This window comes from Eremomyces bilateralis (assembly GCF_010015585.1).
Source record: "Eremomyces bilateralis CBS 781.70 unplaced genomic scaffold P152scaffold_11, whole genome shotgun sequence".
In the NCBI taxonomy this organism is placed as follows: Eukaryota; Fungi; Ascomycota; class Dothideomycetes; order Eremomycetales; family Eremomycetaceae; genus Eremomyces; species Eremomyces bilateralis.
The window spans coordinates 20,720-48,101 of record NW_022985077.1 but is presented as its reverse complement, the minus strand read 5'-3'; the positions used below and the strand labels follow the sequence as shown (position 1 = coordinate 48,101).

Here is a 27,382-nt window from a genome sequence, read left to right as displayed (position 1 = left end):
ACAGCCAGACCATCCACATTCTATAAACACTATCGTCCATGAGAGCGGTTGTCGTGGAAAACTAATGCGAGAAAGATGGGGGCAAAGGAAATCTCCTCCGAGATTGAAATCATCCTCGTAGAAGAGGATACGGAATTTTCTCGATCTCACCACTCTCTTTGTACTTTCTCACCCTGTCCACCGGCTCTTCTTCCGGCTCCATCTCTGGCACTTCCGCAAGGTTTTCGCCAATTCTCCATACATGCGAAGAATATTTAGTGTGTTTGGTAAGTGAAAGCTGGGGAGAGGGTACCGTAGAGATGACTGAACAGAGGAATTATACGAAATGGCATGTACACCGCCAGATACCGTACTCAAGTGTATATATATAAATATATATATATTGTTGCAGAGCTAGCTCCCTTTCCAGTTCCTTCCTTCATCCTTGCAATGCTTTCTGTAGATCGTCTCAGTCATGAGGTACGTCGCGTACTGGGCAAAGTACATATCAAACCCGACTATTCTTGATGTGCTCGGGTGATAGGCTGATCTCAAAGGACTCCTCCTTAAATGCCGGTGTTTGCATGGCACTATGTCGACCAGACCCTTAGCAACCAAGTGTATGATTTGGAGCTGACAAAACCACATGGTCGCCGCGTTCAGCTTTCGCGGAGATCAAGGAAGAACCAAAATCAAAAACATACAGCAATGGGAGTTCCCCATAACTCTCCCGGCGGTATATAAGAGGTCGAAATCAGAGGGTCAATACCGCCGAAAGACGAGGGTCCGTCGAAAATACTCTCTCTGCAACCATGGTAAGGATTGTAAAGAAGCCGTATTTTCCCTAGTTTTCCAGTCTTGTTCGCAGTCCACAGTCCTCTGCTTCAGTTCCAGTTTCATCAGTTCGGCGGTAGTCGACGCCATCAACGCTCCAAGCAGCAAAAGTTCTTTCTCTACGTCTATTCAAAGAAACGTCTTGACAATGGCGCCACGACGCATTATTAGAAAGAGCGAAGCCAGAGAACAGGGGGCAAAGGAGCTGCGCGGTAGCGAATGTAAGGTCGATGACACTTTCTTGGATGCTTCTTTTCCATGGTACCTCGCCTGTCGGTGTGAGGAGTTATAGGTCGTGTCATTGTGTTAGGAGTAAGACTTCTTTTTCCTCGATGTCTGATAGGACTGTTTGGATGGTCTCCCAGCACCGGATTCTCGGGCCGTTGTCTTCGGGTTATAGACGTTGATAAGGTTGATGTTACCGATGGCGGTTTGCAGCCGTAGGACAGCGACTAATAGGCTGTACGGTTAAAATGACCATTGGCTGAGGGGGATGTCTTTATTTACCATAAAGCAGACACGAGTTCCCAAAATTGTGTGTATGACGTGAATTTCCTAATTAGGTATATTGAGGCATCCCATCGTTCATCACCACACAGAGGCACTACAAAGGCATTAGTTTAAGTTTAGAATATATAAGAGGCTAATTTTAAGAGTATGAAGATATGCAGGGGCTGAGATGTCTCTGGTATTGCAATATAACTATTTTCTAAAGTCTACAAGATGAGAAGGGTGAAAACTCTTTATGCAACAACACTTCTGCATTACCGTTCACCAGGTTCATGGAGAGGCAGCCGAGCTCGGGAAGTACCAAGAACTGTTCTACATATTATTCTTCGTCTTATCTCTCCTCCTTGCCTTTTTTTCCCGTATAAAGTGTCTATCCCTCCAACGCCGGGTTGACTATATATGTTGGCAGTCATGGAAGTCGAGGACATCTATATGGACCTGGACACTGACAGAGAGGTAAGGTACTCTAGAGTAGCGTCAGGGGCTAATTAATGGCGGGGCGCGGGATTGGTTCCGCATCGTGGGTTGACATTAAAGACTCAAAGGTGACGTTTTGCCAAAACACTTCATGTTGAGAAGTTAAGATAACTGCTCCAAACGAAAATATGGAATATTTCACTGGTATCGTGAAGATGACAACAGTGATCTCTGTTGTTGTGACACGGAAATGTTGAAGCTGTTGCCTGCACTTGACTCATGATGGATATGGCAGCCTTGCGCCTCCTCACCATCATGTCACCCGAAACCAACCTCGCATCCTCCTAATTATTTGATATCCCCATGTTTTCGAGAAGTGCCGGTACTTACGGTAAAGTAAGCTGAGATGGGCATTGTAACCTAGTGTATTGTCCTCTTAGTTACTAGTACTTAGAGCTAAATTATTCACATTTCTATGTCACCTTTGCGTACCTACAATCCTGTAACCTCCTTGATGCTTCTCTCCAGCATCACTCTCTCCTAGATATATACCTCTTACAGTCTCGACAGTGTTGATTACCAGGAGGTTAACACGAGCCACGGTATTCGGTGAACACTCACTAACCGCGACTGGATTATTTCCCTGTTGTTCCTCGAGGCCCTATGTTCCATCATCAACCTCATTTCCCTGAGACACCCTCACTCTTCATGCCAGTCCTCCAAATTTCATTCGATTATCCTCTTTCTCGCACGCGAGCGCAAATCAATCAGTCAAATACAATGACACCACTTACCGCCCCATCCATCGTCCAACCGCCGACTGGACACTCCCAAGGACGACCATCCGAGCCAGCCCGAAAGAGCCTCCAGCAACCCAAGGAACCCCAACCATCCCCCTCAAACCGCAAAACCATCCCCTTCCACAAACTCAAACGCCGAAAATGCAACCTCCCCATCCTCGACATCTCCATCCTCACCTCGCCCATCGCCACCCTCAACGTCGGCTCTACCCCGCTCACCACCTTCCACATCCATCAGGCCCTCCTCTGCTCTGCCTCCCCCTTCTTCTCCCGCGCCCTCAACGGCCGTTTTAGAGAGGGCACCACCAAGACCGTAAACCTCCTCGACGACGACCCGCGCATCGTCGCGGCGTTCGTCGCGTGGCTGTATACCGGGCAGGTGTTCGGTATGTTCGGCATGTTCGGCTGCGGCGGGCCGGCTTGGATTGATCTTTGTCAGTTGTGGATTTTTGGCGACCGGATCGCGGCGCGGAGGCTGCAGAATGAAGCTATGCAGCTGTTTCTGAACTCGATCCGAGATAAGAACGGGGACGCCGCCAGGTTCGACTTTAGCAATGAGAGGCATGCACAGGCAATCGACGAGATCTACGAGAACACAGCACCGGATTCGCCGCTCCGGGAGGCGATTGTTGACGCGTTTATGCGGCAGAAAGGTTCGAAGGACCTCCCCAGCAACATGTGGCTGCCGAAGGAGTTCCGACAGGCGCTGGCTACGAAGGAACAGACCCTGAGTACTACGGAGTGGCAAATCGTCCATATCAGTGGGTACCTGGTGGACATGGACGAGCTGGAAGCGGACGAGGTGTTAAGGGAGCATCGGCGGTTTTGGCGGGGAAAACGGGAGGAGGAGCTGCGGAGCGCGGTGGAAGGGTTGAAATTGACTGAATGAAGGATCTGATACCGGTCCCGTCACGAGAGGCGCGAGAGGGGACCCTAGGGGAGTCCATGATACTGTTATGGAGTCATGGCAGTGATGGACTGAGTTGCAGCACAATAGGCATGTTTCGGCGTTTTCGATGGACGATTGGCGCATCAGATTGGGCGCATGGGATTGCATTCATCACCGATCTCACCGAACGAGCCTGATATGAAAGCAAGGGGCAATCGGCGTTGCCAATATATACCCCTACAACAGGCTCTCATCGGCGCTGGATAGACGCTACTGGATAGTGAAATGCCATTAGACTTTATGGATCCTCTAATGTACACCTATGAGCCATTGACCGCGTCGTGGACGCGTAACCCGAAAAAGCCTCGATGATACGCGCCTCGTCATCCCGATCGAGACGGAAGCTTGCGCCCATCGTCTCGATATGCAAAGCACCGTAAATCGCCATTCCACCAGATCGATAAACCTTGACGGCCCTCATAAACACCGTGCGACCGTGTTCCTATGCCCGAACCATAAAAGTGCAAGAATACATGTCCTTCAACTCAAAACACACCCCCCGACACCGCCGCGATCGCCCGCACCAGACTATGGATATACTCCCGCAACGACAGATTAAATGCCATCACGTAGTACAGCTCCTCCCGATACGTCGCGAACACCTTCTCCACCAACCCCACCCCTACCGGCGCCGCATCCCACGGCCGCCCTGTCCCCCGCGCCTCCCCCGCCGCGTCTAGCTTCCCCATCTGCCGCGCCAGGTTCCGCAGCACCAGCACCGACGCCAGCGGTAACCCCGTCGGGTCGTTCCGCTCGTCCGTTGCCGTGTTCCAGTACGTGCGCGGCGTCTCCGTGCGCACCGTGACGGCCGGATCGTCGGCCGTGCGGTTGTATTTTTGCCGCTGCGCGCCTTTGGCGGAGTCGTCGGGGAGGTGCACCTTGACGTGGGCGGCGGCTTCGCGCGGGCCGGAGGCGCCGTGGGGGGAGTATTTGGTGCAGCCGCCCCAGTGGCAGAGATAGCGGTGGCCCAGGGGAGGGGTGGGGGAGGGGTCGAATTTGCCGTCGGAGCGGCGGGGGACGTGGAGGTGGGAGGCGACAATGTGGTTCCAGAGTTCTTCGACGTTGGGGGAGAGCTCGTCGCATTCGAGGGGGGCGGCGTAGTCAACGTCCATGGCACCTTCGGTTCGTTCCAGGTGCCATTTGCACTTGATGTACGGGATCCCGCGAGAATCGACGGGAATGTGACGGGGGCGGATTCCGCGGATGGTGTATTTCGGAGGGTTGCCATGGGTCAACTGGGCGGTGGCGGCGGGGAGAACGGAGGAGACGTTGGAAATGAAATCCTTGGCGTTCATCAGAGGCCGCGAGGGGTTGGCTTGGGCGTTGGGAGAGAAGGTGGCATTGTATGCATTCCAGAGGTTGATCTGGGTAATTTCGGAGGCCTGGTCCTCCTCGAAACACATCCGTATCCTGTTCCACATTAAGAGATGAAAATAGATCAAAGACGGCTCAAAGCTTACCATTGAGATGCCAATTCACGTGGATCGTCGATCCGGCATAGTTTATCTAGGATCGAAGCGCAAAGCTTCGGAGGCATCTCTGCAGGAGGCTGGGGCTTAGGGGGAGTTATGACTTTCGGGGTCATATTAATGTACTGAGCGCCATGCATAAGTAGACGAACCAGCTGGGCGACCAGGGTGTCGAGATTGATGGCGTGAAGGAGAAACTCGACGTTCTCGACAGAGGCGGTGAACTGATAGAAGAAATCTAGACATGCTCCTCGTAGCTCTTCATCATCGACAAGGAGGAAGTCGTTTATGCTTGACAACGTAGTCTCGGGGACGTTTTGTAACGTGTATTTCGTCTCCAGATCGATGCCGATCCTGCTCAGCGCTCTCATAGTCGTGATGAGGGTGCCGCGATCTTCGCTCTTCAACTGCGCAAGCAGAGTCAAGTAGAGTGGATCGTCCGCGGGTAGGATGAAGAACTTGGTGAGCTGCTCGACGATCTCAAGAGCATAGTGCTTGACTTCGCTCAACGCGGGGCGGTTCGGGAGGTCGAGGACAATGGCGATTGTGTCGCGGATGAGGGGGGTTGACGAGAGGTACTTCGCATTCTCCTCGAGGAGAACCATATTGCGCAGAACAAGGGCGGCTTCGTTTACGTTCTGCATGGATAACGCAAAGTGTTGGGTCTCCAAGCTGTCGGCGGGTTCGATGATCGGGAGTTCCTCCAGTTTCTGTAAGAGGTTCCGGGTTCCCTCCAGACCGTTCAAGACATATGGCTCGGCCGATTCCTCATTGCTATAGGACACTTGCCATTTGACTCCGTAATAAAGAACACTGACTTCGAGCACGACTCCCATAAGGGCCTCCGCGAGATTAGAGAACGCGTCGAACCGATACTTATCACCCCGTTCATGAGAAATCTTGACCAGATGGTGCAATGCGTACTTGACCTCCGTCGGGATTCCCGACATCAACGCCATCTGGGCGCGAATATAGATATTTGCCCCAGGATACCCGGTCCCAGGCATCATGAGGCCCTTCTGGACGCCCGGAAAAGGTTTCTTGGCCGTCTGCCTCTCCCGGAGTTGTCGGAACAGCTCCGGGTTGTTGGATGGAGTATTGACCGGCTTCACCGCCGACGGAACTTGAGGTTTGGGGTCGTAGTTGGCAAGGACGACAGAATTTGGAGGGACGCTGCTCACTCCGTTCGTTGTGGGTTGTTGGCTGGCCGCAACAGGAGTGGGGGATTGTGTCTGGTTAATGCTGGTCCGACTTTGCCTTGCCGGTAGGACGTCGGGTTGAAAGAGAGCTCGCTGGGGAGGATTATGTCGGAGTGCTGGACAAGCTGATTAGACCTCGTCTGATGAGACGCGCGAGTCTTTGGGCTTCAATAACTTACATCTTGTAGTTCTAGCGCCAGCAGAGTTCGCCAGCTCATCCAAGTCCATCTTGTCATCCTTGGGAGTGCGTTGTCCGTCGGCATCGGAGCCATCGGTTTCTCCCTCCTTTCCATTGGCGAGGAACTCCGTCTCACGGTTTAGTCGGGGTCGATAATTCTCAAGGGTACGATTCAACAAGTCACCACCTTTTGCGGTGAGATCTTCGAGGATCTCCCTTGGTGGGGGCTCCTTCTTGTGGAGAGTCGAGATCTCATATGCGCTGAGGAAAGTTAGTCTTGGCGATGCCTCTGGTCAGTGTATATCCACTCACGCCAAGTTTTTATAATACGCGGTCTTCACCATGAAAGCCAACGTCCCTATTTGCGCCGAAGGTGGCAGAAGCTCGGATGCGATTCTCCTCCATGCTAGCTTATTCCCTTTGGTATCGGAGACGATATCGTAGCCTCCTTCGTCGGTCACGCGTTTATAGAGCTTGAGTAAATCGAGATGACGGGCACCGATCTTCGGCTCTTTATCAAGGCGAGTTCTAAATAAGGGACAACCCACATTAGCGATCGAACGATACGATTGTAGAAAGGCACCTACCCTCTCTTCTCAGAGTACTCCTCAAGACCCTTGATGAAAGCCTCATACTCTGGGGTCCGCTCGATTGTGTCTTCGGCTGGGATCGCCGGAGGCGCCATCTTGCCCAGCGACGATCCTCCCTCCTCAATGATTCTCCGTGGATAAGTCTATGGCGATGCGCGCTGTTCGACTGCTCATGGGTTGGCAGGGATATCGAAGTAAAGATTGGATTGGAGGAGCTGAGGCTGGCGGTGGGAAAGATGTAGAACGGGGTTCAGGTTCGTCAAATGGAGATCGCGATGGTGGTTTCTAGAGAACAATTCACATGTGAGTAAAAACGTTCATACGGTGGGACTTTCTAGAGCTCAAGGTTCAATAGCGTTTGAATGAAGACGTTTCTCCAGGAGCGCATTCCCGTCGCGAAGCGCGTTGAATGGTAGAACCCTGTTCGGCTAAATTATGGCTAAATTCCGGATGATCTCTGGCTAATATCCAATCGCTCCCCTTCTCAACCTCATTAGTGCTCCTGCCTCCTGAACCACCAATGTTTGTTGAACGGGGCAGGCGCCAACAGCGTTCTTTCCCTTATCAAAAGCGGTCAGAGTGAACAGATGACACCAGTCTAATACTGTACATGTGCCTGTACAGAGTACCTGTAGGCGGTGATGATGGAATCCTTGAGAGCGTTGCAATCCCCCACTAACCCACTACTAATTCCTCCATCAGACAATATCCCACACTGCATTCTTTATGATTCAATGGACGGGCGGTCAATTGTGTGAGTGCTGTATTGAACCAGACATACCTATTGTTTCCGCGTCACTCTCCTATACACATCCAAGTCCCTACGTTGGAGAGCCAAAGCTATAACATCGGATCACTTCCAATGGGCAAAAAGAAGTTGACCTGTCTGTCGCTGCAGGTGCTGAAGTACTCCTGGGCAATTGACGATGCGTCTCAAGCCGAATTCTCATGGACCCATGAGACGAAAGAGCATATGTTCGCGGTTTTCGATTCATTCCGTGCGAATGAGCATCAGCTGAAGATCCACCGGAATCATGAAGTCCTCGTATGCTTGACTAGATCTTGTGGTTGATTTCATCCGTTAAACTAACATCAGCCTCCCAGATGACAGTGGAAATCGTGAAGGAAATCAAGAAGGCAAACAACCTTCTTAAAATCACATCGCAGAAAGGCGTGGAGCTGCTCGAGAACCAGATTCCTACCATTGTCATGTTTCGGAGGACGGATCTGCTGATTGCCATGCGCTATAGCTCGGATGACAACAAGAAGGTAAGGACCGTCGGAACCATGGTGATTGCATATGTTTATTTCGCCGAGTCCAGATCACCCGGATCCAACTCCGGCTCGGATCCGTGAAGGAATTCGATGAAGCGTTGGAGCGGCTGAAGGCGCTCAATTGTCCATTGGTCGACAAGGCGAAGCCGGATACGTCGTTGAGGGGTGGTATTCCGTCGGCGAGCGGTGCAGTGCCACTAGGTTTAGGCGTGTCGTCTGGGGTGAACTCGCGACTCCCATCTATGAGCAATTCTACTCTGCCAAGCAGGTCGTCTTCCAGTCAAGGAGTTCCGTTCCCTACAATGTCCGAACCGACCAACTCAGCTACCCAGCCAGCTCCATCGTATAGTTCCTACGAACCGAGAATCCCCACTCCGACATATTCACACGGGAATGTTGGAACCATGGCTCCTACTGTAGAAGAGCATGGAAACGAAGCAAATCGGACGGTTGAAACGCCGGCGGCAATGTCTCGTCCCACTCATGGGTCCTCTCAAAGTAGGTGATGGTACCTCACATCTATCTACTGTGAACTGACGGTAGCCATAGCCCTTGATCAAGTCCCGCCACAGCATCCAAGGCATCTGCCTCTGCCAGCAGCAGTGTCGGGGAGTACGGAGACCGCAAGGCCAGTTACAGCGCCAACCGCGCCACTTTCGATTTCCAATCATCTCCCTCCCGTCCGACAGCTGCCGCATCATCGTCCGCGGTCCTCGCTATCGCGGCCCAGTGTGGTTGAGAATCTTGCTACACTTCGGCGGCCGTCGTACGCCGTAGAGAAGGGGGACGCCAACGAGCGGTCACAGGTTACCAGCACGCAACCCGTCGGCGGAACGACGAGCAAGAGGAGGAAACTTGAATCGGCACCGAGGTCCATGGAGGCCACTAACAGGTTACTTGCGATCTTGGAATCGAGTTTGGGTCCTACGCCTAGTACATCAGGAGTTCAGCAAAGCGCGGCGAACGCGAAGGTACTGTCCGCGACCGCATCCGCCAGTTCGGTTACGGGCCATCCAACCCCCCCGAGACCGATCAGCTCACCAATTAATTCCCCCCTGCTGACGTCTGGTTCCTCTCGGTCATTGACGACTCAAAGGCCATCTACCATACCGCCAAGCATTCGCTCACCTGGGACGCCGACAACATCTGCCGGACAGAATGACACGGTCGACTCTAGTGCGACATCGGTACTCTTCGACATGGACGCGCAGATGACGGCCAGTCTCCAGGCGTACAACCAGCTTGACCGTGCGGCCCGTCGGACGAAGGTCGATGAGATGCTTACGAAGATGATCATGAACGACGACTTTCTCGAGCTGATGAAGGACCTGGAGGGGTGTGTGAATCGGTGGGGGTTCGATGTTGAACATCGGTGGGGCCAGTCGGGTTCTGAATGAGGTTCATGGGGAAGGGAGAGAAGGTAACTGGACGCTACGGTGGGGAGGAGGGAGTGGAGTTATCACAGGATGGACGACGTAATCTACTAGTAAAGCATGTCTTACGGAACGATATCACGAATGACACAGTTCCCGTACCCATTCCTACATCCCTCCGTCTCCTCCAGCACCTAAACCATCTCCCGTGGCCAAGTGAAACCGCCCCGGTCGTGTTGTTATCCGCTGCATATAGAAGCAGTACTGTGGTACGACGATGCCGAGCACAAGATCTGGCATACAATGCAGGCGGCTCGCGGCTCGCGGCTCGCGGCGTCCATGGTGCTCGAGGGGGAGTCGAGCCTTTCCTTTTCAATATTTATAATTCATCTTTGCTGTTCTTCGTCTTTAGTAAGGTACGAACTATTAATAACCACCGTATGCATGGCAATTGGCAATTGGCAATTGGCAATGGTTATGAGCGGTTGAACATCACGTGAGGACTTTGATGTCCCGTCTTATGCGAAGGCAAGGCAAACCGGCACGAAGATCCTTCACGACCGCAAAAGTCACGAGATGCGGCTCCGATTTGGACGGATTAGAAATGCACGGAGCAAATCGCACCAATCACCTACTACTTTCCTCGCCATCGGCAAGGTTTAGGGGGCAAATGGAGCCAATCCGATGCATTTCGCAGGGATCCCGCTCGTTCGGGCGACTTAAATGGTGAAAACGGCGCTAACCCGAGCAGGGGGCACCATGCCGAGTTTACAAAGCGACATTCATGGAGGGCATAGGAGCCAGGCTGCCCCAGCACAATGACGCAGTCCTCTCCCCCTTCGCTCCTTTGCTCTCGCTTTTTTTCATCTTTCATCGCAGGTCTGACGTGACGTTTTTCCCTCATCCCCGGCCCTGACCACGCGATTGTATTGTACGCATCGCAACCAGCTCCCCTCAATTTACAATCAGCGCAAAGTTGCAGGACGATCTTCACCGTTTCGATTTCTGGTTTATTGGATCGAATCATATTGCGGCTGGGTTTGCGCAGAACCGAAAGGCGAAACGGGGGACCGGCAACCAGTGAAACTCACCAGTGAAAGAGACATTGCGTCATCCATTTCCAACCCAACTCTTTTACACAGTGACGAACCTCGAAACCACCACATCGCTGCACCAGCTCTCGCAAACCGTCCTTGGATTACCGGCAACGTCGTGTCCAGCCTCATCCTGCCGTGGTCCCAAAGAATCAGATCTTCCATCTTCGGGTTGGTACAGTACCAATTCACGTTGGTGACTGGATTGGACTCATCCATCGAAAGACCCAGCTTGAGGTGCTCCCCCGTGACGGAGTAAACCACTGGTAAGTGAACTGTTCTTCCTGCCCTCCCCTTTGCGCTCGCGTGCTGCCTCCCGCTGTCCCGGTCAGGGAGGAGCGGAGAAAAGTGACAAAGGTTGCCGAACGGTTCGACGCCAGGTGGTTCATTGATTGTAAAAGAGTGAGCGTGCAGAACTGCAGAAGGAGAGTGAGTGAGTGAGTGTGATTCGAGAGGAAGATGATCTAGAAAACTGGATCTGGCCTACAGATTCTGTTGCCGGTCGCCACCAACAGATCGATGGTGAATTCGAGCATCTGCGAAGAGAGAAGAGAGAAGTCTTCTCCTTCTCGCTGCATACGCCTCGTTCCATGTTGCATCCGATCTCTCCTCACCACTTACCCTCTCCTCTCTGACAGAGTCTGACTCTCCTCTTCTGTTCCTCACCTTTCACAACTGTCCCCCCGGCTTTCCCGTTCCACTATACCAATCACGCTATTCCTCTCCACCTCCGTAATACTTGGCCGAAAGTTCCTTTCCCCCAAACCACGCCATCGCACTTGATTCCATTCTCACCTGCAATCATCACTAATGGCGTCTTTCTTCCATCTTACTATAGACATTTAACATTCCCTCCCATCAACCGTGCATTGGAGAAATCCTCCTCGTTCGAAAGCTGTGCGCACTTTGGGTCACTCTCCACGGTTTGGCGTTCCAAAGTCCTGACGTTCAGGTGCGGATGCAAATCAGCGGTTGAACCGATCGACGCCCCGTTAAATTCCTCCTCCCTCATCACCATCGACGTCACCGCCCGCCATGGCTGCAGTTGCGACTCGAAGTTCCAACAACTCACCTCACCTCAACAACAGAATGTCATCACCGAAGGATACAAAGCGTTCCAATGCTCTAAAGTCGGAAGGTGGGTTTAGTCTCGTTCCCTCATCACTCTTCGATCACCGTCGTCTTGGGTCGCTATCGTGGCGTCGTGCACATTTTGACGCGATGGAAAACCATGGTCTTGATCGCGCGCACTCATCGCCTCATCACGATACGATTGTATTCATCACGAACGCCTTGATTCCATTGCCCCATACCCTCATTGACCCTCTTCACCTGTTTGACTGTGTGTCGATCAAGTGCTGACCGTCTTGCGCCTGAAGAGCCGAGTAAGGACGAGTCCGACGCTGAGCTGAAACAAGAAGCCAACGACTCTTCCACCTCTCGAGCCGCAGGTATCGTCGCATCATCCTCCATCATCGCACATCATTAGATTCCATTCAGTTCTAATGCAGTCAATGCAGATACCACCGGATCGACCTCAGCCCCTTCGACGGAGGCAAGAAACGACTCAAAGGTTACTCAAGACTCGAATCCAACATCCAATGCCCAACCACTCGCCCCTCCTCCTCGTCCAGCACAGACATCGACCGCCACTGACACTCCCGACTATTTCTCCTCCCTCCACAACAATAACCAACAACATTTATACGAACCCAACCCGTTCGAAGCGCAGTTTGGGTCGTCATCTACCGAGACACCGGGGAAGTCTTTCCTACCTGGCGTGGCAAGCCTGACCTCTCCATCATCCCTATTACCCGGCAATACACCTGGCTGGACCAACTCATTACGATCGGGGCCATTGAGCCCGGCCATGCTAGCTGGCCCAGCTAATCCCGGCGACTACTTCGGTGAACCCTCGTTTTCGCGTGGCTTCCCTACCCCGAACGAATCATCGCTACGGACCGGTCTGACTCCGGGCGGTGGCGGCACAATGTTTCCTGCGCCGAGCCCTAACTCACAAGCTCTGTTTAATTCGTTTGCGGGAGGAGGCCAGACACCTGGCACCCTCGAATTCCAACGCACCGCACTCGCGGTCAACGCGGCGAAGGGTGGTGCCAACCCTCCGACGTCACAGCCTCCGGCAACCACGGGGATGGACACCAAAGCATACCCAGCGACGACCCAAGCGGGCGGGCATGATCCATTTGCTGGGGACGCTAACGACGCTGCCAACGGCCTCTTCATGCTCGCCCAAGCCAACGGCGCGCGGAACGGTGCGAACTCTTTCGCCGTCCCCAACCCGCCGACATCGGTTGCTCCTGGACCCGACGCGAGCCCGATGGTGAAACCTGCCGGGAAGCACAGCAGCATCGGTAGTATCTCCGCTCCCGACACCAACGAAAACATGTCGGATAGCGAAAGCGAACCCCCAAGCGCATCGAAGCCGTTGACGCGATCAAAAGGCCGGAAGGGCGCGACCAAGGGTGCCGCCAACAATCGGAGGAAGAGGGAGGAGGAAACCCCCGCGAAGGGTAACGCCAATAAGCGCAGCAAGCAGAGCTTTGGGAGCGTCGGAAGTAACACCCACGATGAAAATAGTGACGACGACGAAGACATGAAGGACGAGGAAATGATGCTGAACGAGAAGGGCAAGAAGATGACGGATGAAGAGAAGCGAAAGAACTTTTTGGAGCGGAATCGGTATGACATTCTCCTTGAATTCCTTCCACGACGAGATACTGACCCATCGCAGCGTCGCCGCGCTTAAGTGCCGCCAGCGCAAGAAGCAATGGCTCGCCAACCTCCAGCAAAAATGCGAACTCTACACCACCGAGAACGACCACCTCACCTCCACCGTCAACCATCTCCGCGAAGAAATCGTCACCCTCAAGACCCTCCTCATGGCCCACAAAGACTGCCCCGTCTCCCAGGCCCAAGGCCTCAACAGCGCCGCGCTGTCCAATATGCTCGACGGCCCGGGCGCCGGTAACCCCATGGGTGGGAACATGCTCGGGGTGAGCGGTGCGCCGGGGAATGTCGGCATGGTCGGCATGGGCATGCCGGCGGGGCCATACGGGATGGGGAATATGCCGAATGGCGTGGGGATGGGGATGATGGGCGTTGCTGGAGGGAACCAGGCTAATGTGCAACGGAAGTAAGTTCCCCCATCCAATCATATCTGATTCTGCAGCACTACATGCAGCGTACGAGGACCGTCACTGACCCTTTGCCAGCTAGCTTGATGTAGAGTTTCTCATGCGATGGTTCGTGTCGGAGACTCTTCCACGCAGGTCACCTTTCGCCCGAGCTTCGAATCCCCTTTCGTCTTGTGTGTTTTCTCTTCTCATCCACGAAGCCAACGGCACGGAGGACGGTCTGGGTCGGCGTTTTTTTCTTTTATTTTTACCAAAAATGGGGAAACACGGATGGGGGGCGAACAACAACGAAACATACCAGGTGGTCGGTCGGCGGGATCCCTTGTCGTTGCACTTTGCAATCGATTTATTTTGTTCCACGTGCGTTTCCGAACGCGTGTCTTGTGCTTTCTCCTCGCTCAATGGCTTCTTGGTCTTTCGCATTCCATCTTCCCTCCTCTAAAATACCGGCACCACGATTTGTTTATACGGACCGGAGCGGGTGGCCGATCGCGCCTTCTATTTCCACTCCGCTCGGGGGGTAAGAAGCGCGCAATGGACGCTTCCTCCCGACCGACGACCATGACGGCAATACCGCGAGGAGCGGGATGAGTGGGCTGGAAGGGAAGCAACTATTCGAGAAGCCAGGGCATCGGGATTCGCTAATTCTCCATCGATTCCGGTGGAAAGCATGTGTGCAGTTTATAATGTATCGTACAGTTTGCCGGTTACAGAATGGGATTCATGTGAGATGGGGGATGTAGTATGGGTTGTTATATAGGGAGACACGGAAACATGATCGGAAGAGATAGGTGGAGAGAATGCGAATATGAATTATTACTTCAATGGTCGCCCATGACTTTATCCTATGTGTTGGTAATTATGATCTGGGTGTGTCAGGGGAAGAGATCTCCCGTTCCCGCTGTAGTCTCTCAAATCGGCCTATCCGAAAGGGTTGATGGGGTTCTAATTTCCATTGACGCACAGGGCTGGCAGACTAGGGGGAAGATATACAGCCTCTTCGATCCGTATTCACGCAGTTTCCTTTGTCTGCAGATCAAGGTCGAGCAAGAGTCACACAGGGAGAGCCCGCCGTCCCGATCGCATACATTCCAGCCCAACCCTATCCCCACGATGCTCCTAAACGTATCTTTCCCCCACCATCCCATCAACCCACCTTCCCCTCCCTTCCTCCTCACGACCCCCTATACGTCGTATAAGTAAACGGCCCCACCAACAACGGCACATGATAATGCTCCCCATACTCCCCCACCTGAAACCGCACTGTCACCTCTGGAAAAAAAGGACTCACCCCTTTCCCCTCGAAATACGCCCCGGTCTCGAACCGCACCTCCCAGAGCGTCGGGGCGCCGGCGGCGGCGAATTTGTCGAAGGTGGTGCGGAGGTCGGGGGTGGCGGGGGCGGGCGTCCAGGCAGTGACGCGGCCGTCGGGGTTGGTGAGTGCAGTGTAGGTGAGGGGGGTTGCGGTGAGGGAGGTGAGGGTGGTGGGGATGGAGGGGGCAGGGCGGCCAGTGGTGGTGTCGAGGATGTGGCAGGTGATGGGGGGGCGAGGGGGGGTGGTCATGGTGGTGGGGGAGAAGTGGGCGGAGAGGTGGGCGAGACGGGAGGAGGGGTTGGATGGAGATGCTGTGGTAGTGGTGGGGTTGGAGGTCGTCGTGGTGGTTGACGAGGGGAAGGGCATATATGTGGGAGGGGAATTCGGGCGGTTGCAGGTCGATTGGTGGGTTGGAGGGAATCGGTTAGCGGAATTGGGGAGATGGAAGATGGGAGAGGGATGAGGATGGGAAAATGGGATATTTCGGTGGATATAAATCTGTGCAGGGAATTGGCGTTATGGAGTGTGGAGGGGAATGATGGCGGAGCCGCGGAGGACGCCGAAGTTTTGGAGACTGGCCCGAATTCGGTGGTAAACTGGTAATACGTCACTGGCTCACTGCATTCTGCCGTGGGGAAGAGACAGCAACATACGAAAGCGGTCGAATCAATCAGGTGAGCACCTTATCTACTTGATCTACGTGGAAATCATCTAGGAACGAATTGGTATGTAGAGATAAACAATGGTATATATATTTCGCTGGTTACAGATTTTAATACATCGCTCTAATTCGCTGTTTAAAACCATCCAGACACGCCTCAAGCTATACCTTGGTGTCGATCGATACGGATTTCTCCTCCAGATGACCCTCTTGCTCCTGCAGCTCCCGAGCTCGCGCCTTCTCTTCCCGTACTTGGAAGAACGACAATCCTCCGGTCCAGATAGCGAGGAGGATCGAGCACGCGATCATCGCCCACATACCGCGCTGTTGGCCATGTTAGAGTCATATCCCTGCATTCATAGGCGTGCGAGGAGCGGCTTACCTTGAACCACGGTGCCATGGACACTCCATAGAACAAGATGCTCCACCATGCGTTGAAGGAGTTACTGCCCAGATTCATACCCGCGATGACCACTCCACGGTACACGTCTTCGTGGTATCGCATCGCATCGTTGGCCCACGCGAAAAAGGTCGCTTGGCATCTGCGACGCGTTAGAATGGTCGAGAAGATACTCCAGGCTTCCAGATGAGACTTACGCGTAGACGGTACCTGCCATATAGTACGCCACAAACACCATGGTGGTCGACGAAGGATTCATCGGGTCTTTCGATGCGGCAAGAATCATCGCCGAGGTGACGATGCCTATGATGCCGATGAAATAGCCGACCAGATATCGCTTGCCCGCGAGAATATCGGTCAGCGTGGCCCAAAAGAGCGTTGACACGATGCCGACGGCGGCGACGCCGGTCGGGTAGTTGTTGTTCTGCGATACCGTGTACTTGATGTACGGATGAGATTTCTGGTAGAGCGCGAGCAGGGTGTTGGTGCTGAACGACTCGGTCTCGCCGGCGATGATCCAGAGAACGACGAAGCCCCACCAGTGCCAGGAGAGGACGACTTTCTTGAAGAACGACATGGTGAGGGGGGACCGCTCACGCTTTTTGGGGACTCGAGCGACCGCCATCTTCTTCTCTTCTTCGGAGAAGTAGAATGCTTTGGTGGTCTGCGGCGTGTCGGGGAAAAAGATGAGGCCGTATATGGCAACCGGGAGGGTGATAAGACCGTCAATCTTACACATGTTAGTCGGAGATCCTTTCATCATCCAGGGGATTCATACAATGAAGAGCCATCTCCAGCCGGACAGTCCGTGAAGACCGTTCATGCTCTCGTTTATGCCGCTTTGAATAAATCCTCCGATCATGGTGCCAACCAAGCCGGATGCAGTGAAGATCCCGCTTCGTTTCCCCAGTTCTCGCTCGGTGTACCACGACCCAAGAATGTAGTGCGTACCAACGAATGTCGATGATTCCGCGATACCTTGGAAGAACCGGATGGCCATGATCGACTCCGGCCTCTTCGCGGATGCCGTGACCATGGTCAACCCCGCCCAGACTAACATCATCCCGGGGAAGAAATATCGTGGCGGAATATAGTGCAGGGACAGATTGGACGGGATTTGCCCAATGATATATCCAACCGTGAAGACGGTGTTGATAATGTTCAATTGATTCCCGTGGAAATTCAACTCTTCTTTCATTCCCGTCACGTAGGCGTTGGCTAGATTGCTCCGATCCAGCTGTTGGATCCTGTTAGCGATGTTCTCCGCCGTTCAAAGGATTTCCACTCACATAGTTCATCAGATAGGACAGACAGCAGAAGGTAAGAATGAAGAAGTCGATCTTTTGGAGCAACTTCCTCTCCCCTGGCTTGTATTCCACCCGGAAATAGTCTCGCAGTTTGAACCCCATATTGAATGTCGGACTGGGCAGTCCAAGATACCCTTTAGATAGAGGTTACCGTCGAAAGAGGATGCGCATTGTAAGAAAGAAAACACAAATGCCTTTCCGCGCGACCTGTCCGCTGATGTCCTTTAGTAGTATCTGGGGATTCCAAGTCTAGAACTCCCCTCTTGGACAGGTCGCGTGGTAGGACCCTGGGGGGCGGTTGGGACAATGCAGATCCCCACATCTATCGCCGCTTTCGGTGTCGAACGTCTTGGACTCCATGGGGAATATGGTAGTCAATTTCCGAAGCGATAATAAGACTAACCAGTTCCCTGCAAGCGGAGGGGGATATATCCACTGCCATGGCGGTGGTTACTGGTTCGGTTGGGGATTTGGAGATATCTCTAGCCTCAAGATTACCCAACCAGTCCAGCGCTGTAGCGGCAGTTCGCGCGGCACCGGTCCCTGGACCCACACGCAACAGTACCAATCGTGATTCGGCAACTGGCTCGTAATCTTCGTATTCCATGTTGGTTTTTGCCGGCTTGCCGCCAATCCGGTGCGGAGTCCAGAGAGCAGCCGAACTATGTGTCGTCGAGTTGTCCGGTCGACCAGTCAGACACGGCGCCTTTCCCAGGCGCGGCTCGGTATCAAACTTGCGAAGTCGCAAAGTCGCAATCGGCCGAACAGCGCCGAATTCCTGTACTGTAGATGCCGAGAACGTAGTGGGGGAAAGGGAAGGCTCAGGCTAAACCGCGATAAGCCGTTCGTTCAACAGCTTCTACCGGTACTTATAATGTGTCTATCTACAGTGGGATGTCTCGCTGAGGAAATCTCAACAAAAACACGCCAAGCTGAGATAAAGCTGCAGGATATAGTCCGGAGATAAGAAATATCTATTACTTACCGTTTCAGACCTCAGTGACCAACATGTCTAACCAGGGATGGGAAGCTATTGCCGCTGCAAAGCGAAAGGCGCTATCTGACAGTATCCCCTCGGAATGGCGTATCCCAGCCGACATCTTTCCGGCCGAGACACAAGAAGATGTCACTGGATTCCCGAAATCCTCGGGCTGGTTTACGGAGAAAGAGCTTGAGATTACCGGTAGCACGGCGACACAGTTGCTCCAGAAACTCGCCTCAGGGGAGTTGAAGAGCGAGGAGGTGACAAAGGCGTTCTGTAAGAGGGCGGCCGCTGCTCATCAATTGGTAAATACCCGTACCTAAATGATCCATCGGTTCCCATTCTGACTGCGATATCCAGACAAATTGCCTATCCGAGACGCTCTTCGCGGCAGCCCTTGACACGGCCCGTTCGCTCGATGAGCATCTCGCACGAACAGGCAAGCCTATCGGTCCGCTCCATGGTCTGCCCATTTCCTTGAAGGACAACTTCAATTTGAAGGGAATTGACTCCACGGTCGGATTCATTGCCTATGTCAATGACCCGGCCAAGTATGACAGTGTCTTGGCGGAGATCCTCCGCGGGGCTGGCGCCGTGTTCTACGTTAAGACGAATGTTCCAACGGCCATGATGATCGCAGAATCCGTTAATAATGTCTTTGGCCGGACCGTCCACCCTAGAAATAGGAACCTCACCAGTGGAGGCAGCTCTGGTGGTGAGTCCGCACTCATCGCGTTCGGAGGTAGTGTAGTCGGCGTCGGGTCCGATATTGGTCAGTCAATCCCCCTAGCTCCGCTATGGTTAGTTGCAGAACACTGACTCCTGCTCATATAGGTGGTTCGCTCCGGATCCCAGCCGCTTGCACTGGTATCTTCACACTTCGTCCTTCATCAGGACGATTCCCAACCACGCGGTGCCGTGCAGGGTTGGCCGGCCAGGAAGCCGTGCTAAGTGTGAACGGTCCCATGACACCAAATCTCAACGATCTAGAGTTGTACTGTAAGACAGTGGTTGGCGCAGAGCCTTGGATTTCTGACCCTCGCTGCATTCCGATTCCATGGCGGAGTGCCGAGCTCCCCCAGAAGCTGAAGATCGGAGTGTTGTGGAATGATGGAATGGTCACGCCAACTCCCCCCGTCAAGCGAGCTCTCGAGCACACCGTTCAGAAGTTGAAGGCAGCTGGCCATGAACTGGTCGACTGGTCCCATGAAGACCATGCCGAGTTACTCAGCGTGCTCGCGCGGTCGTTCGTCTCTGATGGAGGCAAATCGGTCAGAGAAACGCTCAAGGGGACTGGTGAGCCGTTCCGAGAAGAGATGTCCGCGTACGAGCAGGCGAAAGAAGTGGGGGGATATGACATGTGGCAACTTCACATCCAGCGGAACGAAATCCAGAAGAGATACCTGGACCGTTGGAACAACGCTGGTATCGACGTGCTCCTGCTGCCTACAACCCCATTCGCAACGGTGAAGAACGGCCAGTTCAAGCATGTTGGATACACGGGCGTTTATAACGTCCTTGACTACGCAGCCACATCATTCCCGACCGGCCTCTCAGTGGATCAGGATGCCGACAAGGCGACCGGTGCTGGTTTCAAACCCCTCACTTCAATTGACGAAGAGATCAATTCTGAATGTAAGGCTGGAAACTTTCAAGGTTGATATGTTGCTGACATTGAACTTAGATGATGCTCAAGCTGTTCTTGGCATGCCCATTAGCTTGCAACTCGTGGCGAGACGGCTCGAAGAGGAAAAGGTTATTGAGGCAACCAAGGTTGTCCTCGACGCCTTATCTAAATGAAATACAAGGCGTTCTTCGAGTGCAGATTGATGGAGACGGATTCAAATGGTAGTCCGAGAAGCCATTTCTCCAACATACCTCCCTGCGTGTATGAGCTTCGCGTTGGTAGCAAATTTAGTATAGAAACCCCTCGAAATTAGTCGTTGGAAGATTCGACCGAAACCACTCTTCTCTCGCTCATAGTACCGTCTTGACCTCAATCCCAAGGAGCTACTCCCTTTCCATTACGGACAAGGATTTCTCCATTCATCATCCGACGTCCTCAGTATCTGAGCCGTCTATTCCCCTTTTCTCTCCGCTTTCCACCTCCGCAAGGTCGCCTCCATCGCCATCACCTCCGTCAGGGCGTTAGGTAGCCATTCCATCGGTATCGCCTGCAACGCGTGGCCAAGATAACCGACCACCACGTGCCTTCCACAACCCACTCGAGCCAAGATGGCATTGGCCATATCCTCTGGCGTCGGGATGAAAAACGCCGGATATTCCAGTCCGACTTTCCCTGACGCGTCTCTCGTAATCAGCCCGGAGCTCTCAGTGCGGACGCTCCCAAGCACCACGCCGAGGACCTCAATGTCTTGGTTCAGTGCATGCATCTCCCGGTTTAGGGACGTGGAGAAGGTCATGTTGAACGATTTGCTGGCGGCGTAGAAAGAGAGGAATGGAAACCCGGCGGTCCCGGCATACGATCCAAGGTTAATGATGCAGGCCGGCCGAGCCAACCGCGGCTTCACAGCGCGAGTCAACATCGCCGGAAAGACGGTATTGAGATTAATGATTCCCGTAGCCGCCTCTTCGCTAATCTCGTCAAGGCCGTCATATCTCCTCCCGAACATCACCGTCCCACCGACGCAGTTGACCAGCAGGCTGATCCGGATGTTTTTCCCCTCGAGGAACGTCGCGATCGTGCGGCTGGCGGCGATCGGTTCCACCACGTCCGCGGCCACGGTCTCGATGCGGATGGGCGAGTTCGGCGGAAGCTGGGACCTGATCGAGGAGGCGACGGTCGCGAGCTTCGTCGGGTTGCGACCGTGGATGATGACGGAGGAGTTGCGGTGCAAGGCGAGCTCGTGCGCGAGGGCGAGGCCGACACCATCGGTGGCTCCGGTGACGAGAGACCAGTTTGGAACCTTCTTTTGTGGGGGGAGGTATCTAGGGAGGGTGGATGCGCGAATGTATATATAGCTCCATGATACGAATTTGAAGAACTGGACGGACAGGAAGCCGATGGAGAAGAGGATAAGGATATCGGTTATGAACAGTCTCAATCCATCATCTTGATCAGACATCTTGAAGGACTAGACGAAAGCGCACTTGGACTTTCTCTTCAAACAGTGAGGCGATCTGCAGTCGAAAACGATGATGCTGGTCACGGCTTGGACAACAACCCGTGGTAATCACCCTTCCAGAGCACAGGTACGTACCTGCGGTTCCCCAGTTTCGATACTCGGGCGAGTGATTGCTTAGGAAGGGCAGTGTTCGCAAGCGTTCAGGCAATGTATGGCGGTGTCGGATATGCAGTGTCAGAAGCGTAGAGGTAGCGCATCATCCTTTGTAGACGACAGGTAGGGTGCGATGTTTACTCCAGAGAATCTTGGAGATCAAATACGTATCCCCGCATCAGAATTCCCAGCCATCGAGGATTGTTCTAGACTTCCGAGTAAAAAGCCATTAATTAATACGAGCTGTGGCCGGTAGGAGCTTGGCGTGAGGAGTTTGATTCTTGGTGCTTGGTGCTAAAAGGGGGAATATTTTGACTTTCGGGCCCCTGACCTCCTGTCACTGGTCGACAACTCGACATCGCCACATCAACAGCCAACAAATTTCCTAGATATAGTTAGATTCGTCAATTATCGTTAGATAACTAACTAAAACAAGGTGACCTATTAGTTGCTACCACTCGCAATGACAAACTTAAGCCTTGACTAGAAGAATTTAATGTATACAATTGTATGCGCTCCCCTAGGTATTCCTGGCTCGTTCTGGGTAACTACCAGTTCCATATTTTCCACTGGCTATTATTCTGGGAAGCGTTTTAGAAGGCCAGTTTGTCACGATTTCATCGGTGGTCATGAAGCAGCACTATGTAAAGAAAAGTTCCACTCAGTCTTTCAGATCATATCAGATCTAGGGCTTGCTTGACTTGTGCAGCTCTATTCGTTGGTCCTCTCGAGGCATGTTTATTTCTTGGTGTAGACCCGGATCAATCTGGCTTTTGTTTTTTCCTATTTACTCAGATGGGGGACCACTGGAGGGGGTTCATCATCTGTTTCAGGTATCACTAGATACACAGGATCTGCTTTTCGATCCCAGGGGAGCGTCCACGAACAAAAACCGAGACTAATACCAACTTCGACGATACTGCAATAGGAGAGTGTACTCTCTCTGGGGCCTTCCAATACTGTTACTTGGTGTTCCACACAGGTCATGAGAACTGAGGACATGGAGCAGCAGCTGTGATGGTCCAGATTCGATTGATATAAAGTATCAAACTCTATATCAGCTGTTCACCCATATGGCTGTCAGTCTATCGGCGCATGGGCTGCATTTTGAGCCCATTGCCATAGAGTACCGATTGGCGAGAGCCTACTTTGTTGTACGTACTAAGTTAATTACGGTCAACGTTCTAGACGGCGTCCCCCAAGTCTTCGCTGCAATTCGTGGTCATTGGTCGCACGTCGCTCGCTTTACAACGTCTATAATAATACCCGATAGAACGTGTCACTAACTCGTAAACTCATGTCTTGTCTATGCTTGACTGTCGATGAGAAAGCTTAACTAATGGAACTTACAAGTAATAGTCATCTTTCGGCTGTCATCAATCACAGCATGGACCCTCCGATTACCAATGACCCGATCCCAGGGGTCGGCGAAGCAGCAATTTGCGGTTCACTCTCCTGCGGGGACTCGATGCCTGCGATTGGGGCCCACACCAGCCAACGTCAAAGACTCCATTTCCACCTGAGCACCAACTTGATTTTGCGTTCCTCATTTGGCAATATCAATATTAAGGTCTGCCTTGTGGTCAATGTCACATAGGCTATTACCTGATCTTTTCGGATGATTTCCGATTGTTCAAGTTCCTCGGTCATGGAGATGTCCCTGGTACCTGAGGTTGAGAAATCAACCATCTCACATCACCGAATTCGGGCGGCTTATGCAATGGGTAAGATAAGCCCTAAGAAGATGGGATTTGCCCAGTCGGTTAAATACCTAATACGCTCATTACTGGTGCCTGGTGGCGATGTAGTGACACTCATGACAGTGGGTCACCGGTCCCAACTCCTAAAATACCTGCAGTCCTGACCTGACCAAAACGTCCAGAGCGTGAGACATCTCGCCCCGGCGGCCTCATTCTCCCCCGTTATTCGCACCCAGCCATGCTTGCGCTATTCACGCCTTGTGCCCTAAAGGCTAAACCAAGTGGAGCGATCGGGACGGATTCGGGAAGGATTTCACGATGGCTCGAGAGTCGATATGTCCCCTTTCTGCCAATCAACAATTGGTATGCGTGTTTCGGGGGAACGGGGATCGAACCGTCCCCGCTGCATGCAGTCGAAACTGCACAAGGCAGGGGTTGATGAAGAGTCCTCCAAGGTCTGATACGCATATCGATCCAGGATATCCCTCTTATTGGGACTCCGGACAGGAGATCCGTACCTGAGTACCACAGGTATCTTTGTTGGCAGACTGTCACGACAGGGTTGGGTTTGATGCTTTACGTAGTAAGGATCATCGCTGTAAGTTAATTTGAGGTTCCAAGTTCCTACCGAATACCGTGTGTGTATCTCCTGTCTATTCTTGTATCTTCGCAGTTCGCGCATCGTCTCAACAGTCAACTGTACCGTCGAGCTTGGCAATGTCTTGTTCGTCATATTTGCTAGCCTCTCGCTTCATCGTAGTGCGAAACGTGGTTGTTCGGTTAATATGCTCCGACTGACGCTTAACACCTGATAAGTACCGGAAATAAGTGACTAGTGCTTATTACCACGAGGGAAACCAAGAATGTTGAGCTATTCATCCCGGTTCCTGGCCGAACTATTAACGAATAAGGGGCGGAACGGCGGATCTTCTCGAACCCGCATCGGTTGGCCTGTTGCACACGGCACGGCCTGCAGGATCGAGAAGGAGCCCTGGAGCACATCCCAGCCGGACATTTCAATATTACAGTGAGCCTTATGGCTATGGATGGACATTGGACAAATTACAGTATCAATGTCATGCGAGGGGTAGCGACATTCGGATTTCCTGTACCTGTAAGCATCTCACCACCACCTTTCCCCTACCGTCAATGGTCGATCCAATTGTCGCATGCTGGATGTGTTCCTCTTTTGGTCCTCCGGCACATTCTACGCGTCGCGTGCATATGCAAGCCGTGCCATTTGCTGGTCGGCCGGTGCAATAGTCCCTAGCGGACCAGGCCATGAAGCATGTTTGAGGATTCTCAGGGGGTTTGGACCTTTTGGACTCTCGTACGTCGCGATCGGTACGTAAGACGATGAGTGAGACGAAACATTATTCCCAGAATCCCAGGATCATGGGGTCCAATTCCCAGCCACGAGTTCATGGGGTTCTGGAAACTCACTTCTGGGTCCGATATAGGTACATTTAAGAATCAGGGCGGCGTAGGAGAGGATATCATGCCTCACTTCCCAATTTGTACTACACTATCCACATTCTATTGCTAGGTTTTTGGCTTCTTTCGCAGTCTTGCAGTCCAATCCCTTGATATATACTAACCGTGATCGATCTTATGATCGAGAAGTGACGGATGTCTATCGGGCATGGTCAAACTCATCCCTGAGAAGGTGCAGGCAGAATGGCCCGCACCGAACTTTGTCAATCCAGTGACGCGAGGGAACTATCTCTTGGTCATCTCGTTATGCTTCACCATCACCACCATCCTCATCATCACCGGCCGGTTTTACGTTCGCCTGGGGATCCTTCGGACGCTATACATCGATGATATCTTTATTGGCATTGCCTTCGTGTGCAATCTTGGCCTCTGCGTTGCCGCCGTCCACGCGCAGTACGTGGGGTGGGATCGACATCAATGGGACCAACGACCTGAATGGTTCGAGACGAACGAGCTGCACATGTGGATCATCCAGCTGCTTTTCGTGTTGATCATGACCTTCGCGAAATTGAGCTCCCTCTTCCTGTACCGGCGAGTCATTTGCGCCACCTCGAACGAAGCGTACAAGAAGTTCGTTCTCGTGACCATCGCTGTCGTGGCTGGATGGGGCATCGCATTTTTCGTGGCCACGCTCTTCAGTTGCTGGCCGATTCAAAAGTACTGGGAAAGCCGGACGGGGGAAGAATGTACGGACGAGGGTACCAGGATCCTTGCGGCGACGGTCACCAACATCGTGACCGACTTGATCGTGGTGCTCATGCCCGTTGGCGCGATATGGAGGATGAATCGAGCTCTGAGGGAGAAGCTCATCCTCATAGTGTTAGTCAGTCTCGGCCTAGTCGCATGTGTTGCGTCGATCGTGAGGGGAGCAAGCATGGCTATGGCGCTCGAGGAGAGTGATGACACCTGTAAGCAGTCGCCTCACGTCCATCTCCATCACACTGGTTCCACACTGACTTCCCCCAGGGGTCGGCGGTCCCGTCTTCGCCTGGATCGTCGTCGAATGCAACCTCGCGATCATCTGCATCAGCGTCCCCGCGCTGCGGCCGCTGGCCCGCAAATATCTCCCGGCGACGTACAACAATTCCGGCTCGCGCGGCACCGGCACCGGAGGCAGCATGCGTCTGGATTCGCGCAAGGTCCGCGATCGCAACCGCCGCCATTCCGAGCCGCTTGGGTCGTCGGACGAGCTGGATGAGGACCTGGAGCGGGCGCTGGACGCGTCGAAGTCGAGCGTTACGGTCACTGTGATGGGGTGACGCCGCCAGCTCGTTACCAGCGGATGAACTATTCGAGGCGATTCTCTGGTCGCTTCTCTTGAGGGGTGACTGTTTTATGATTGGTTCGCTGTGATTTCATTTGGTGTTTTGGGAATCTTCATACTTCCGATGGCAAGGGAAACCGTCTACTCGGTCTTAGAGCTCTGGCATAGGAATTATATCTGCGCTTATGGACGGTGCCTCCGTCGACACTTTGTTGGTCGACCCTACGACTCGACACGAACACTCTTCGCGGGCATCCGGGTACCACCCGGATTTGGAGGGATGATATGAATGGGCTTAACACGACCTGCACTATTCTGTATGGCGATCTTTGCAGTCCATGTACGATGGGGATGAAGGGCAGGATTCTTAAGGCCATTCTCGACGTTGAGATAAGATGGGCTTGGCACCTAAGTTATGAAACAACGAAAGAGCAGTGTACGTTTAGGGTAGATTTAACCCAAACTATATATATTACAATCTCTTAAGTGGGCTGTAACAATCCAAGAATCTTGGTTAACGCAACCTGCGACCGTGGCATCTTTGGAGGCAACTCGAGAGGAGTGCTTGACGCCCAACTACCAAACATTATTACCATGACTCGGATGTCGAAAAGAGTAGAAATCTAGCAATTGCTGGGGAAAGATATTTTTCAGTGTTCCAAAAATGAAACAATGACGATTCGATAAAGTGACATGAAGTACTTATGTGTTATATACTGACCGCATAAATTGAGCAGGACCGGGAAGTAAGACGTCGATTACTTGAGAGCTACAGATATTCCGCACCTTCCACATCATGATACCTGGCAATATACTATGTAGCCAGGGCCATAAATAGCAGGCTACCAGATATAGGTCGTTTAGGGGTGGAAATACTTTGAGTAAACACGTCCATAATCTGATGTTGCGAAATTGACTGGAAGGAACGAAGTCGCACAGTGTCAACCAATCTAAGGCAACAAGGCCATATGGTACCCGACGATCTGATATTCACCAGGCTGGACCATTTCACCCTGACTTTCCCAACCTCAAAGTCCCTGTTATATATATACCTATTCCTTCATAACCATTCCCCGAGTCGACTCAGATATCCCCCACTCCAAGTCTCGGATTCACAACATCCTATACCACGCACCTACGTGCTCCACCTCCGCCCAATAACCATGACAACTTCCACCCCCCACCCCACCCCCCACCC

The 27,382-nt window shown here is 52.8% G+C and overlaps 12 protein-coding genes across 12 annotated transcripts in view; 8 read left to right on the top strand and 4 right to left on the bottom strand.

Annotated features, from left to right (window-relative positions):
* The first annotated feature begins 332 nt into the window (after positions 1 to 332).
* Positions 333 to 1,254, top strand: P152DRAFT_36189 (uncharacterized protein). Its single transcript, XM_033675396.1, has one exon. It carries the CDS (start codon positions 626 to 628, stop codon positions 1,103 to 1,105), a length of 480 nt encoding a protein of 159 aa, XP_033533511.1. The 5' UTR covers positions 333 to 625; the 3' UTR covers positions 1,106 to 1,254.
* Positions 1,255 to 1,434: 180 nt separating this feature from the next.
* Positions 1,435 to 1,836, top strand: P152DRAFT_36134 (uncharacterized protein). Its single transcript, XM_033675395.1, has one exon. It carries the CDS (start codon positions 1,559 to 1,561, stop codon positions 1,781 to 1,783), a length of 225 nt encoding a protein of 74 aa, XP_033533510.1. The 5' UTR covers positions 1,435 to 1,558; the 3' UTR covers positions 1,784 to 1,836.
* Positions 1,837 to 2,757: 921 nt separating this feature from the next.
* On the top strand, positions 2,758 to 3,234 carry P152DRAFT_378213 (uncharacterized protein; the record flags this gene model as incomplete). The annotated part of the gene is made up of 1 exon (XM_033675665.1): positions 2,758 to 3,234. A coding segment is annotated over one exon (477 nt), but the record flags the coding sequence as incomplete, so codon positions are not given.
* A 432-nt stretch (positions 3,235 to 3,666) lies between these two features.
* Positions 3,667 to 7,293, bottom strand: P152DRAFT_436752 (uncharacterized protein). Its single transcript, XM_033677567.1, has 5 exons — positions 6,923 to 7,293; positions 6,648 to 6,863; positions 6,337 to 6,596; positions 4,950 to 6,273; positions 3,667 to 4,899 (listed from the first exon to the last, which is right to left on the bottom strand). Exons 1-5 carry the CDS (start codon positions 7,018 to 7,020, stop codon positions 3,975 to 3,977), a joined length of 2,823 nt encoding a protein of 940 aa, XP_033533508.1. The 5' UTR covers positions 7,021 to 7,293; the 3' UTR covers positions 3,667 to 3,974.
* Positions 7,294 to 7,473: 180 nt separating this feature from the next.
* Positions 7,474 to 9,976, top strand: P152DRAFT_482452 (uncharacterized protein). Its single transcript, XM_033681888.1, has 4 exons — positions 7,474 to 7,970; positions 8,030 to 8,194; positions 8,248 to 8,698; positions 8,750 to 9,976. Exons 1-4 carry the CDS (start codon positions 7,788 to 7,790, stop codon positions 9,595 to 9,597), a joined length of 1,647 nt encoding a protein of 548 aa, XP_033533507.1. The 5' UTR covers positions 7,474 to 7,787; the 3' UTR covers positions 9,598 to 9,976.
* Positions 9,977 to 11,702: 1,726 nt separating this feature from the next.
* Positions 11,703 to 13,825, top strand: P152DRAFT_397970 (uncharacterized protein; the record flags this gene model as incomplete). The annotated part of the gene is made up of 3 exons (XM_033676437.1): positions 11,703 to 11,758; positions 12,168 to 13,367; positions 13,420 to 13,825. The coding sequence occupies 3 exons, from the start codon at positions 11,703 to 11,705 to the stop codon at positions 13,823 to 13,825; spliced, it is 1,662 nt and encodes a 553-aa protein (XP_033533506.1).
* Positions 13,826 to 14,996: 1,171 nt separating this feature from the next.
* On the bottom strand, positions 14,997 to 15,386 carry P152DRAFT_466748 (Hydroxyisourate hydrolase; the record flags this gene model as incomplete). The annotated part of the gene is made up of 1 exon (XM_033680714.1): positions 14,997 to 15,386. The coding sequence occupies one exon, from the start codon at positions 15,384 to 15,386 to the stop codon at positions 14,997 to 14,999; it is 390 nt and encodes a 129-aa protein (XP_033533505.1).
* A 574-nt stretch (positions 15,387 to 15,960) lies between these two features.
* P152DRAFT_466747 (major facilitator superfamily transporter) lies at positions 15,961 to 17,607 on the bottom strand (the record flags this gene model as incomplete). The annotated part of the gene is made up of 5 exons (XM_033680713.1): positions 15,961 to 16,122; positions 16,181 to 16,340; positions 16,396 to 16,928; positions 16,977 to 17,435; positions 17,488 to 17,607. 5 exons carry the CDS (start codon positions 17,605 to 17,607, stop codon positions 15,961 to 15,963), a joined length of 1,434 nt encoding a protein of 477 aa, XP_033533504.1.
* A 906-nt stretch (positions 17,608 to 18,513) lies between these two features.
* Positions 18,514 to 20,287, top strand: P152DRAFT_398191 (amidase; the record flags this gene model as incomplete). Its single annotated transcript, XM_033676446.1, has 4 exons — positions 18,514 to 18,792; positions 18,848 to 19,259; positions 19,322 to 20,122; positions 20,172 to 20,287. 4 exons carry the CDS (start codon positions 18,514 to 18,516, stop codon positions 20,285 to 20,287), a joined length of 1,608 nt encoding a protein of 535 aa, XP_033533503.1.
* Positions 20,172 to 21,970, bottom strand: P152DRAFT_458822 (NAD(P)-binding protein). The gene has a single exon (XM_033679554.1). It carries the CDS (start codon positions 21,571 to 21,573, stop codon positions 20,566 to 20,568), a length of 1,008 nt encoding a protein of 335 aa, XP_033533502.1. The 5' UTR covers positions 21,574 to 21,970; the 3' UTR covers positions 20,172 to 20,565.
* A 2,778-nt stretch (positions 21,971 to 24,748) lies between these two features.
* On the top strand, positions 24,749 to 26,238 carry P152DRAFT_35705 (uncharacterized protein). Its single transcript, XM_033675394.1, has 2 exons — positions 24,749 to 25,828; positions 25,887 to 26,238. The coding sequence occupies exons 1-2, from the start codon at positions 25,069 to 25,071 to the stop codon at positions 26,177 to 26,179; spliced, it is 1,053 nt and encodes a 350-aa protein (XP_033533501.1). The 5' UTR covers positions 24,749 to 25,068; the 3' UTR covers positions 26,180 to 26,238.
* Positions 26,239 to 26,980: 742 nt separating this feature from the next.
* P152DRAFT_466745 (phosphotyrosine protein phosphatases I) overlaps positions 26,981 to 27,382 on the top strand; it is a gene marked incomplete at both ends in the record, with an annotated part of 970 nt that continues 568 nt past the window's right edge. The window contains one exon of the mRNA XM_033680712.1: positions 26,981 to 27,002. Coding sequence (XP_033533500.1) covers positions 26,981 to 27,002 — 22 coding nt within the window. The remainder of the gene's footprint in view (positions 27,003 to 27,382) is intronic.

Coding starts and splice junctions, on each gene's coding strand:
- P152DRAFT_36189 (XM_033675396.1), top strand. CDS start 626: ATGGTCGCCGCGTTCAGCTTTCGCGGAGATCAAGGAAGAACCAAAATC.
- P152DRAFT_36134 (XM_033675395.1), top strand. CDS start 1,559: ATGCAACAACACTTCTGCATTACCGTTCACCAGGTTCATGGAGAGGCA.
- P152DRAFT_436752 (XM_033677567.1), bottom strand. CDS start 7,020: ATGGCGCCTCCGGCGATCCCAGCCGAAGACACAATCGAGCGGACCCCA. Junction 6,864..6,922: donor GAGTACTCTGAGAAGAGAGG/GTAGGTGCCTTT, acceptor TCCCTTATTTAG/AACTCGCCTTGATAAAGAGC. Junction 6,597..6,647: donor GCGTATTATAAAAACTTGGC/GTGAGTGGATAT, acceptor AACTTTCCTCAG/CGCATATGAGATCTCGACTC.
- P152DRAFT_482452 (XM_033681888.1), top strand. CDS start 7,788: ATGGGCAAAAAGAAGTTGACCTGTCTGTCGCTGCAGGTGCTGAAGTAC. Junction 8,195..8,247: donor GCTCGGATGACAACAAGAAG/GTAAGGACCGTC, acceptor CGCCGAGTCCAG/ATCACCCGGATCCAACTCCG. Junction 8,699..8,749: donor CACTCATGGGTCCTCTCAAA/GTAGGTGATGGT, acceptor CGGTAGCCATAG/CCCTTGATCAAGTCCCGCCA.
- P152DRAFT_458822 (XM_033679554.1), bottom strand. CDS start 21,573: ATGTCTGATCAAGATGATGGATTGAGACTGTTCATAACCGATATCCTT.
- P152DRAFT_35705 (XM_033675394.1), top strand. CDS start 25,069: ATGGTCAAACTCATCCCTGAGAAGGTGCAGGCAGAATGGCCCGCACCG. Junction 25,829..25,886: donor CGAGGAGAGTGATGACACCT/GTAAGCAGTCGC, acceptor GACTTCCCCCAG/GGGTCGGCGGTCCCGTCTTC.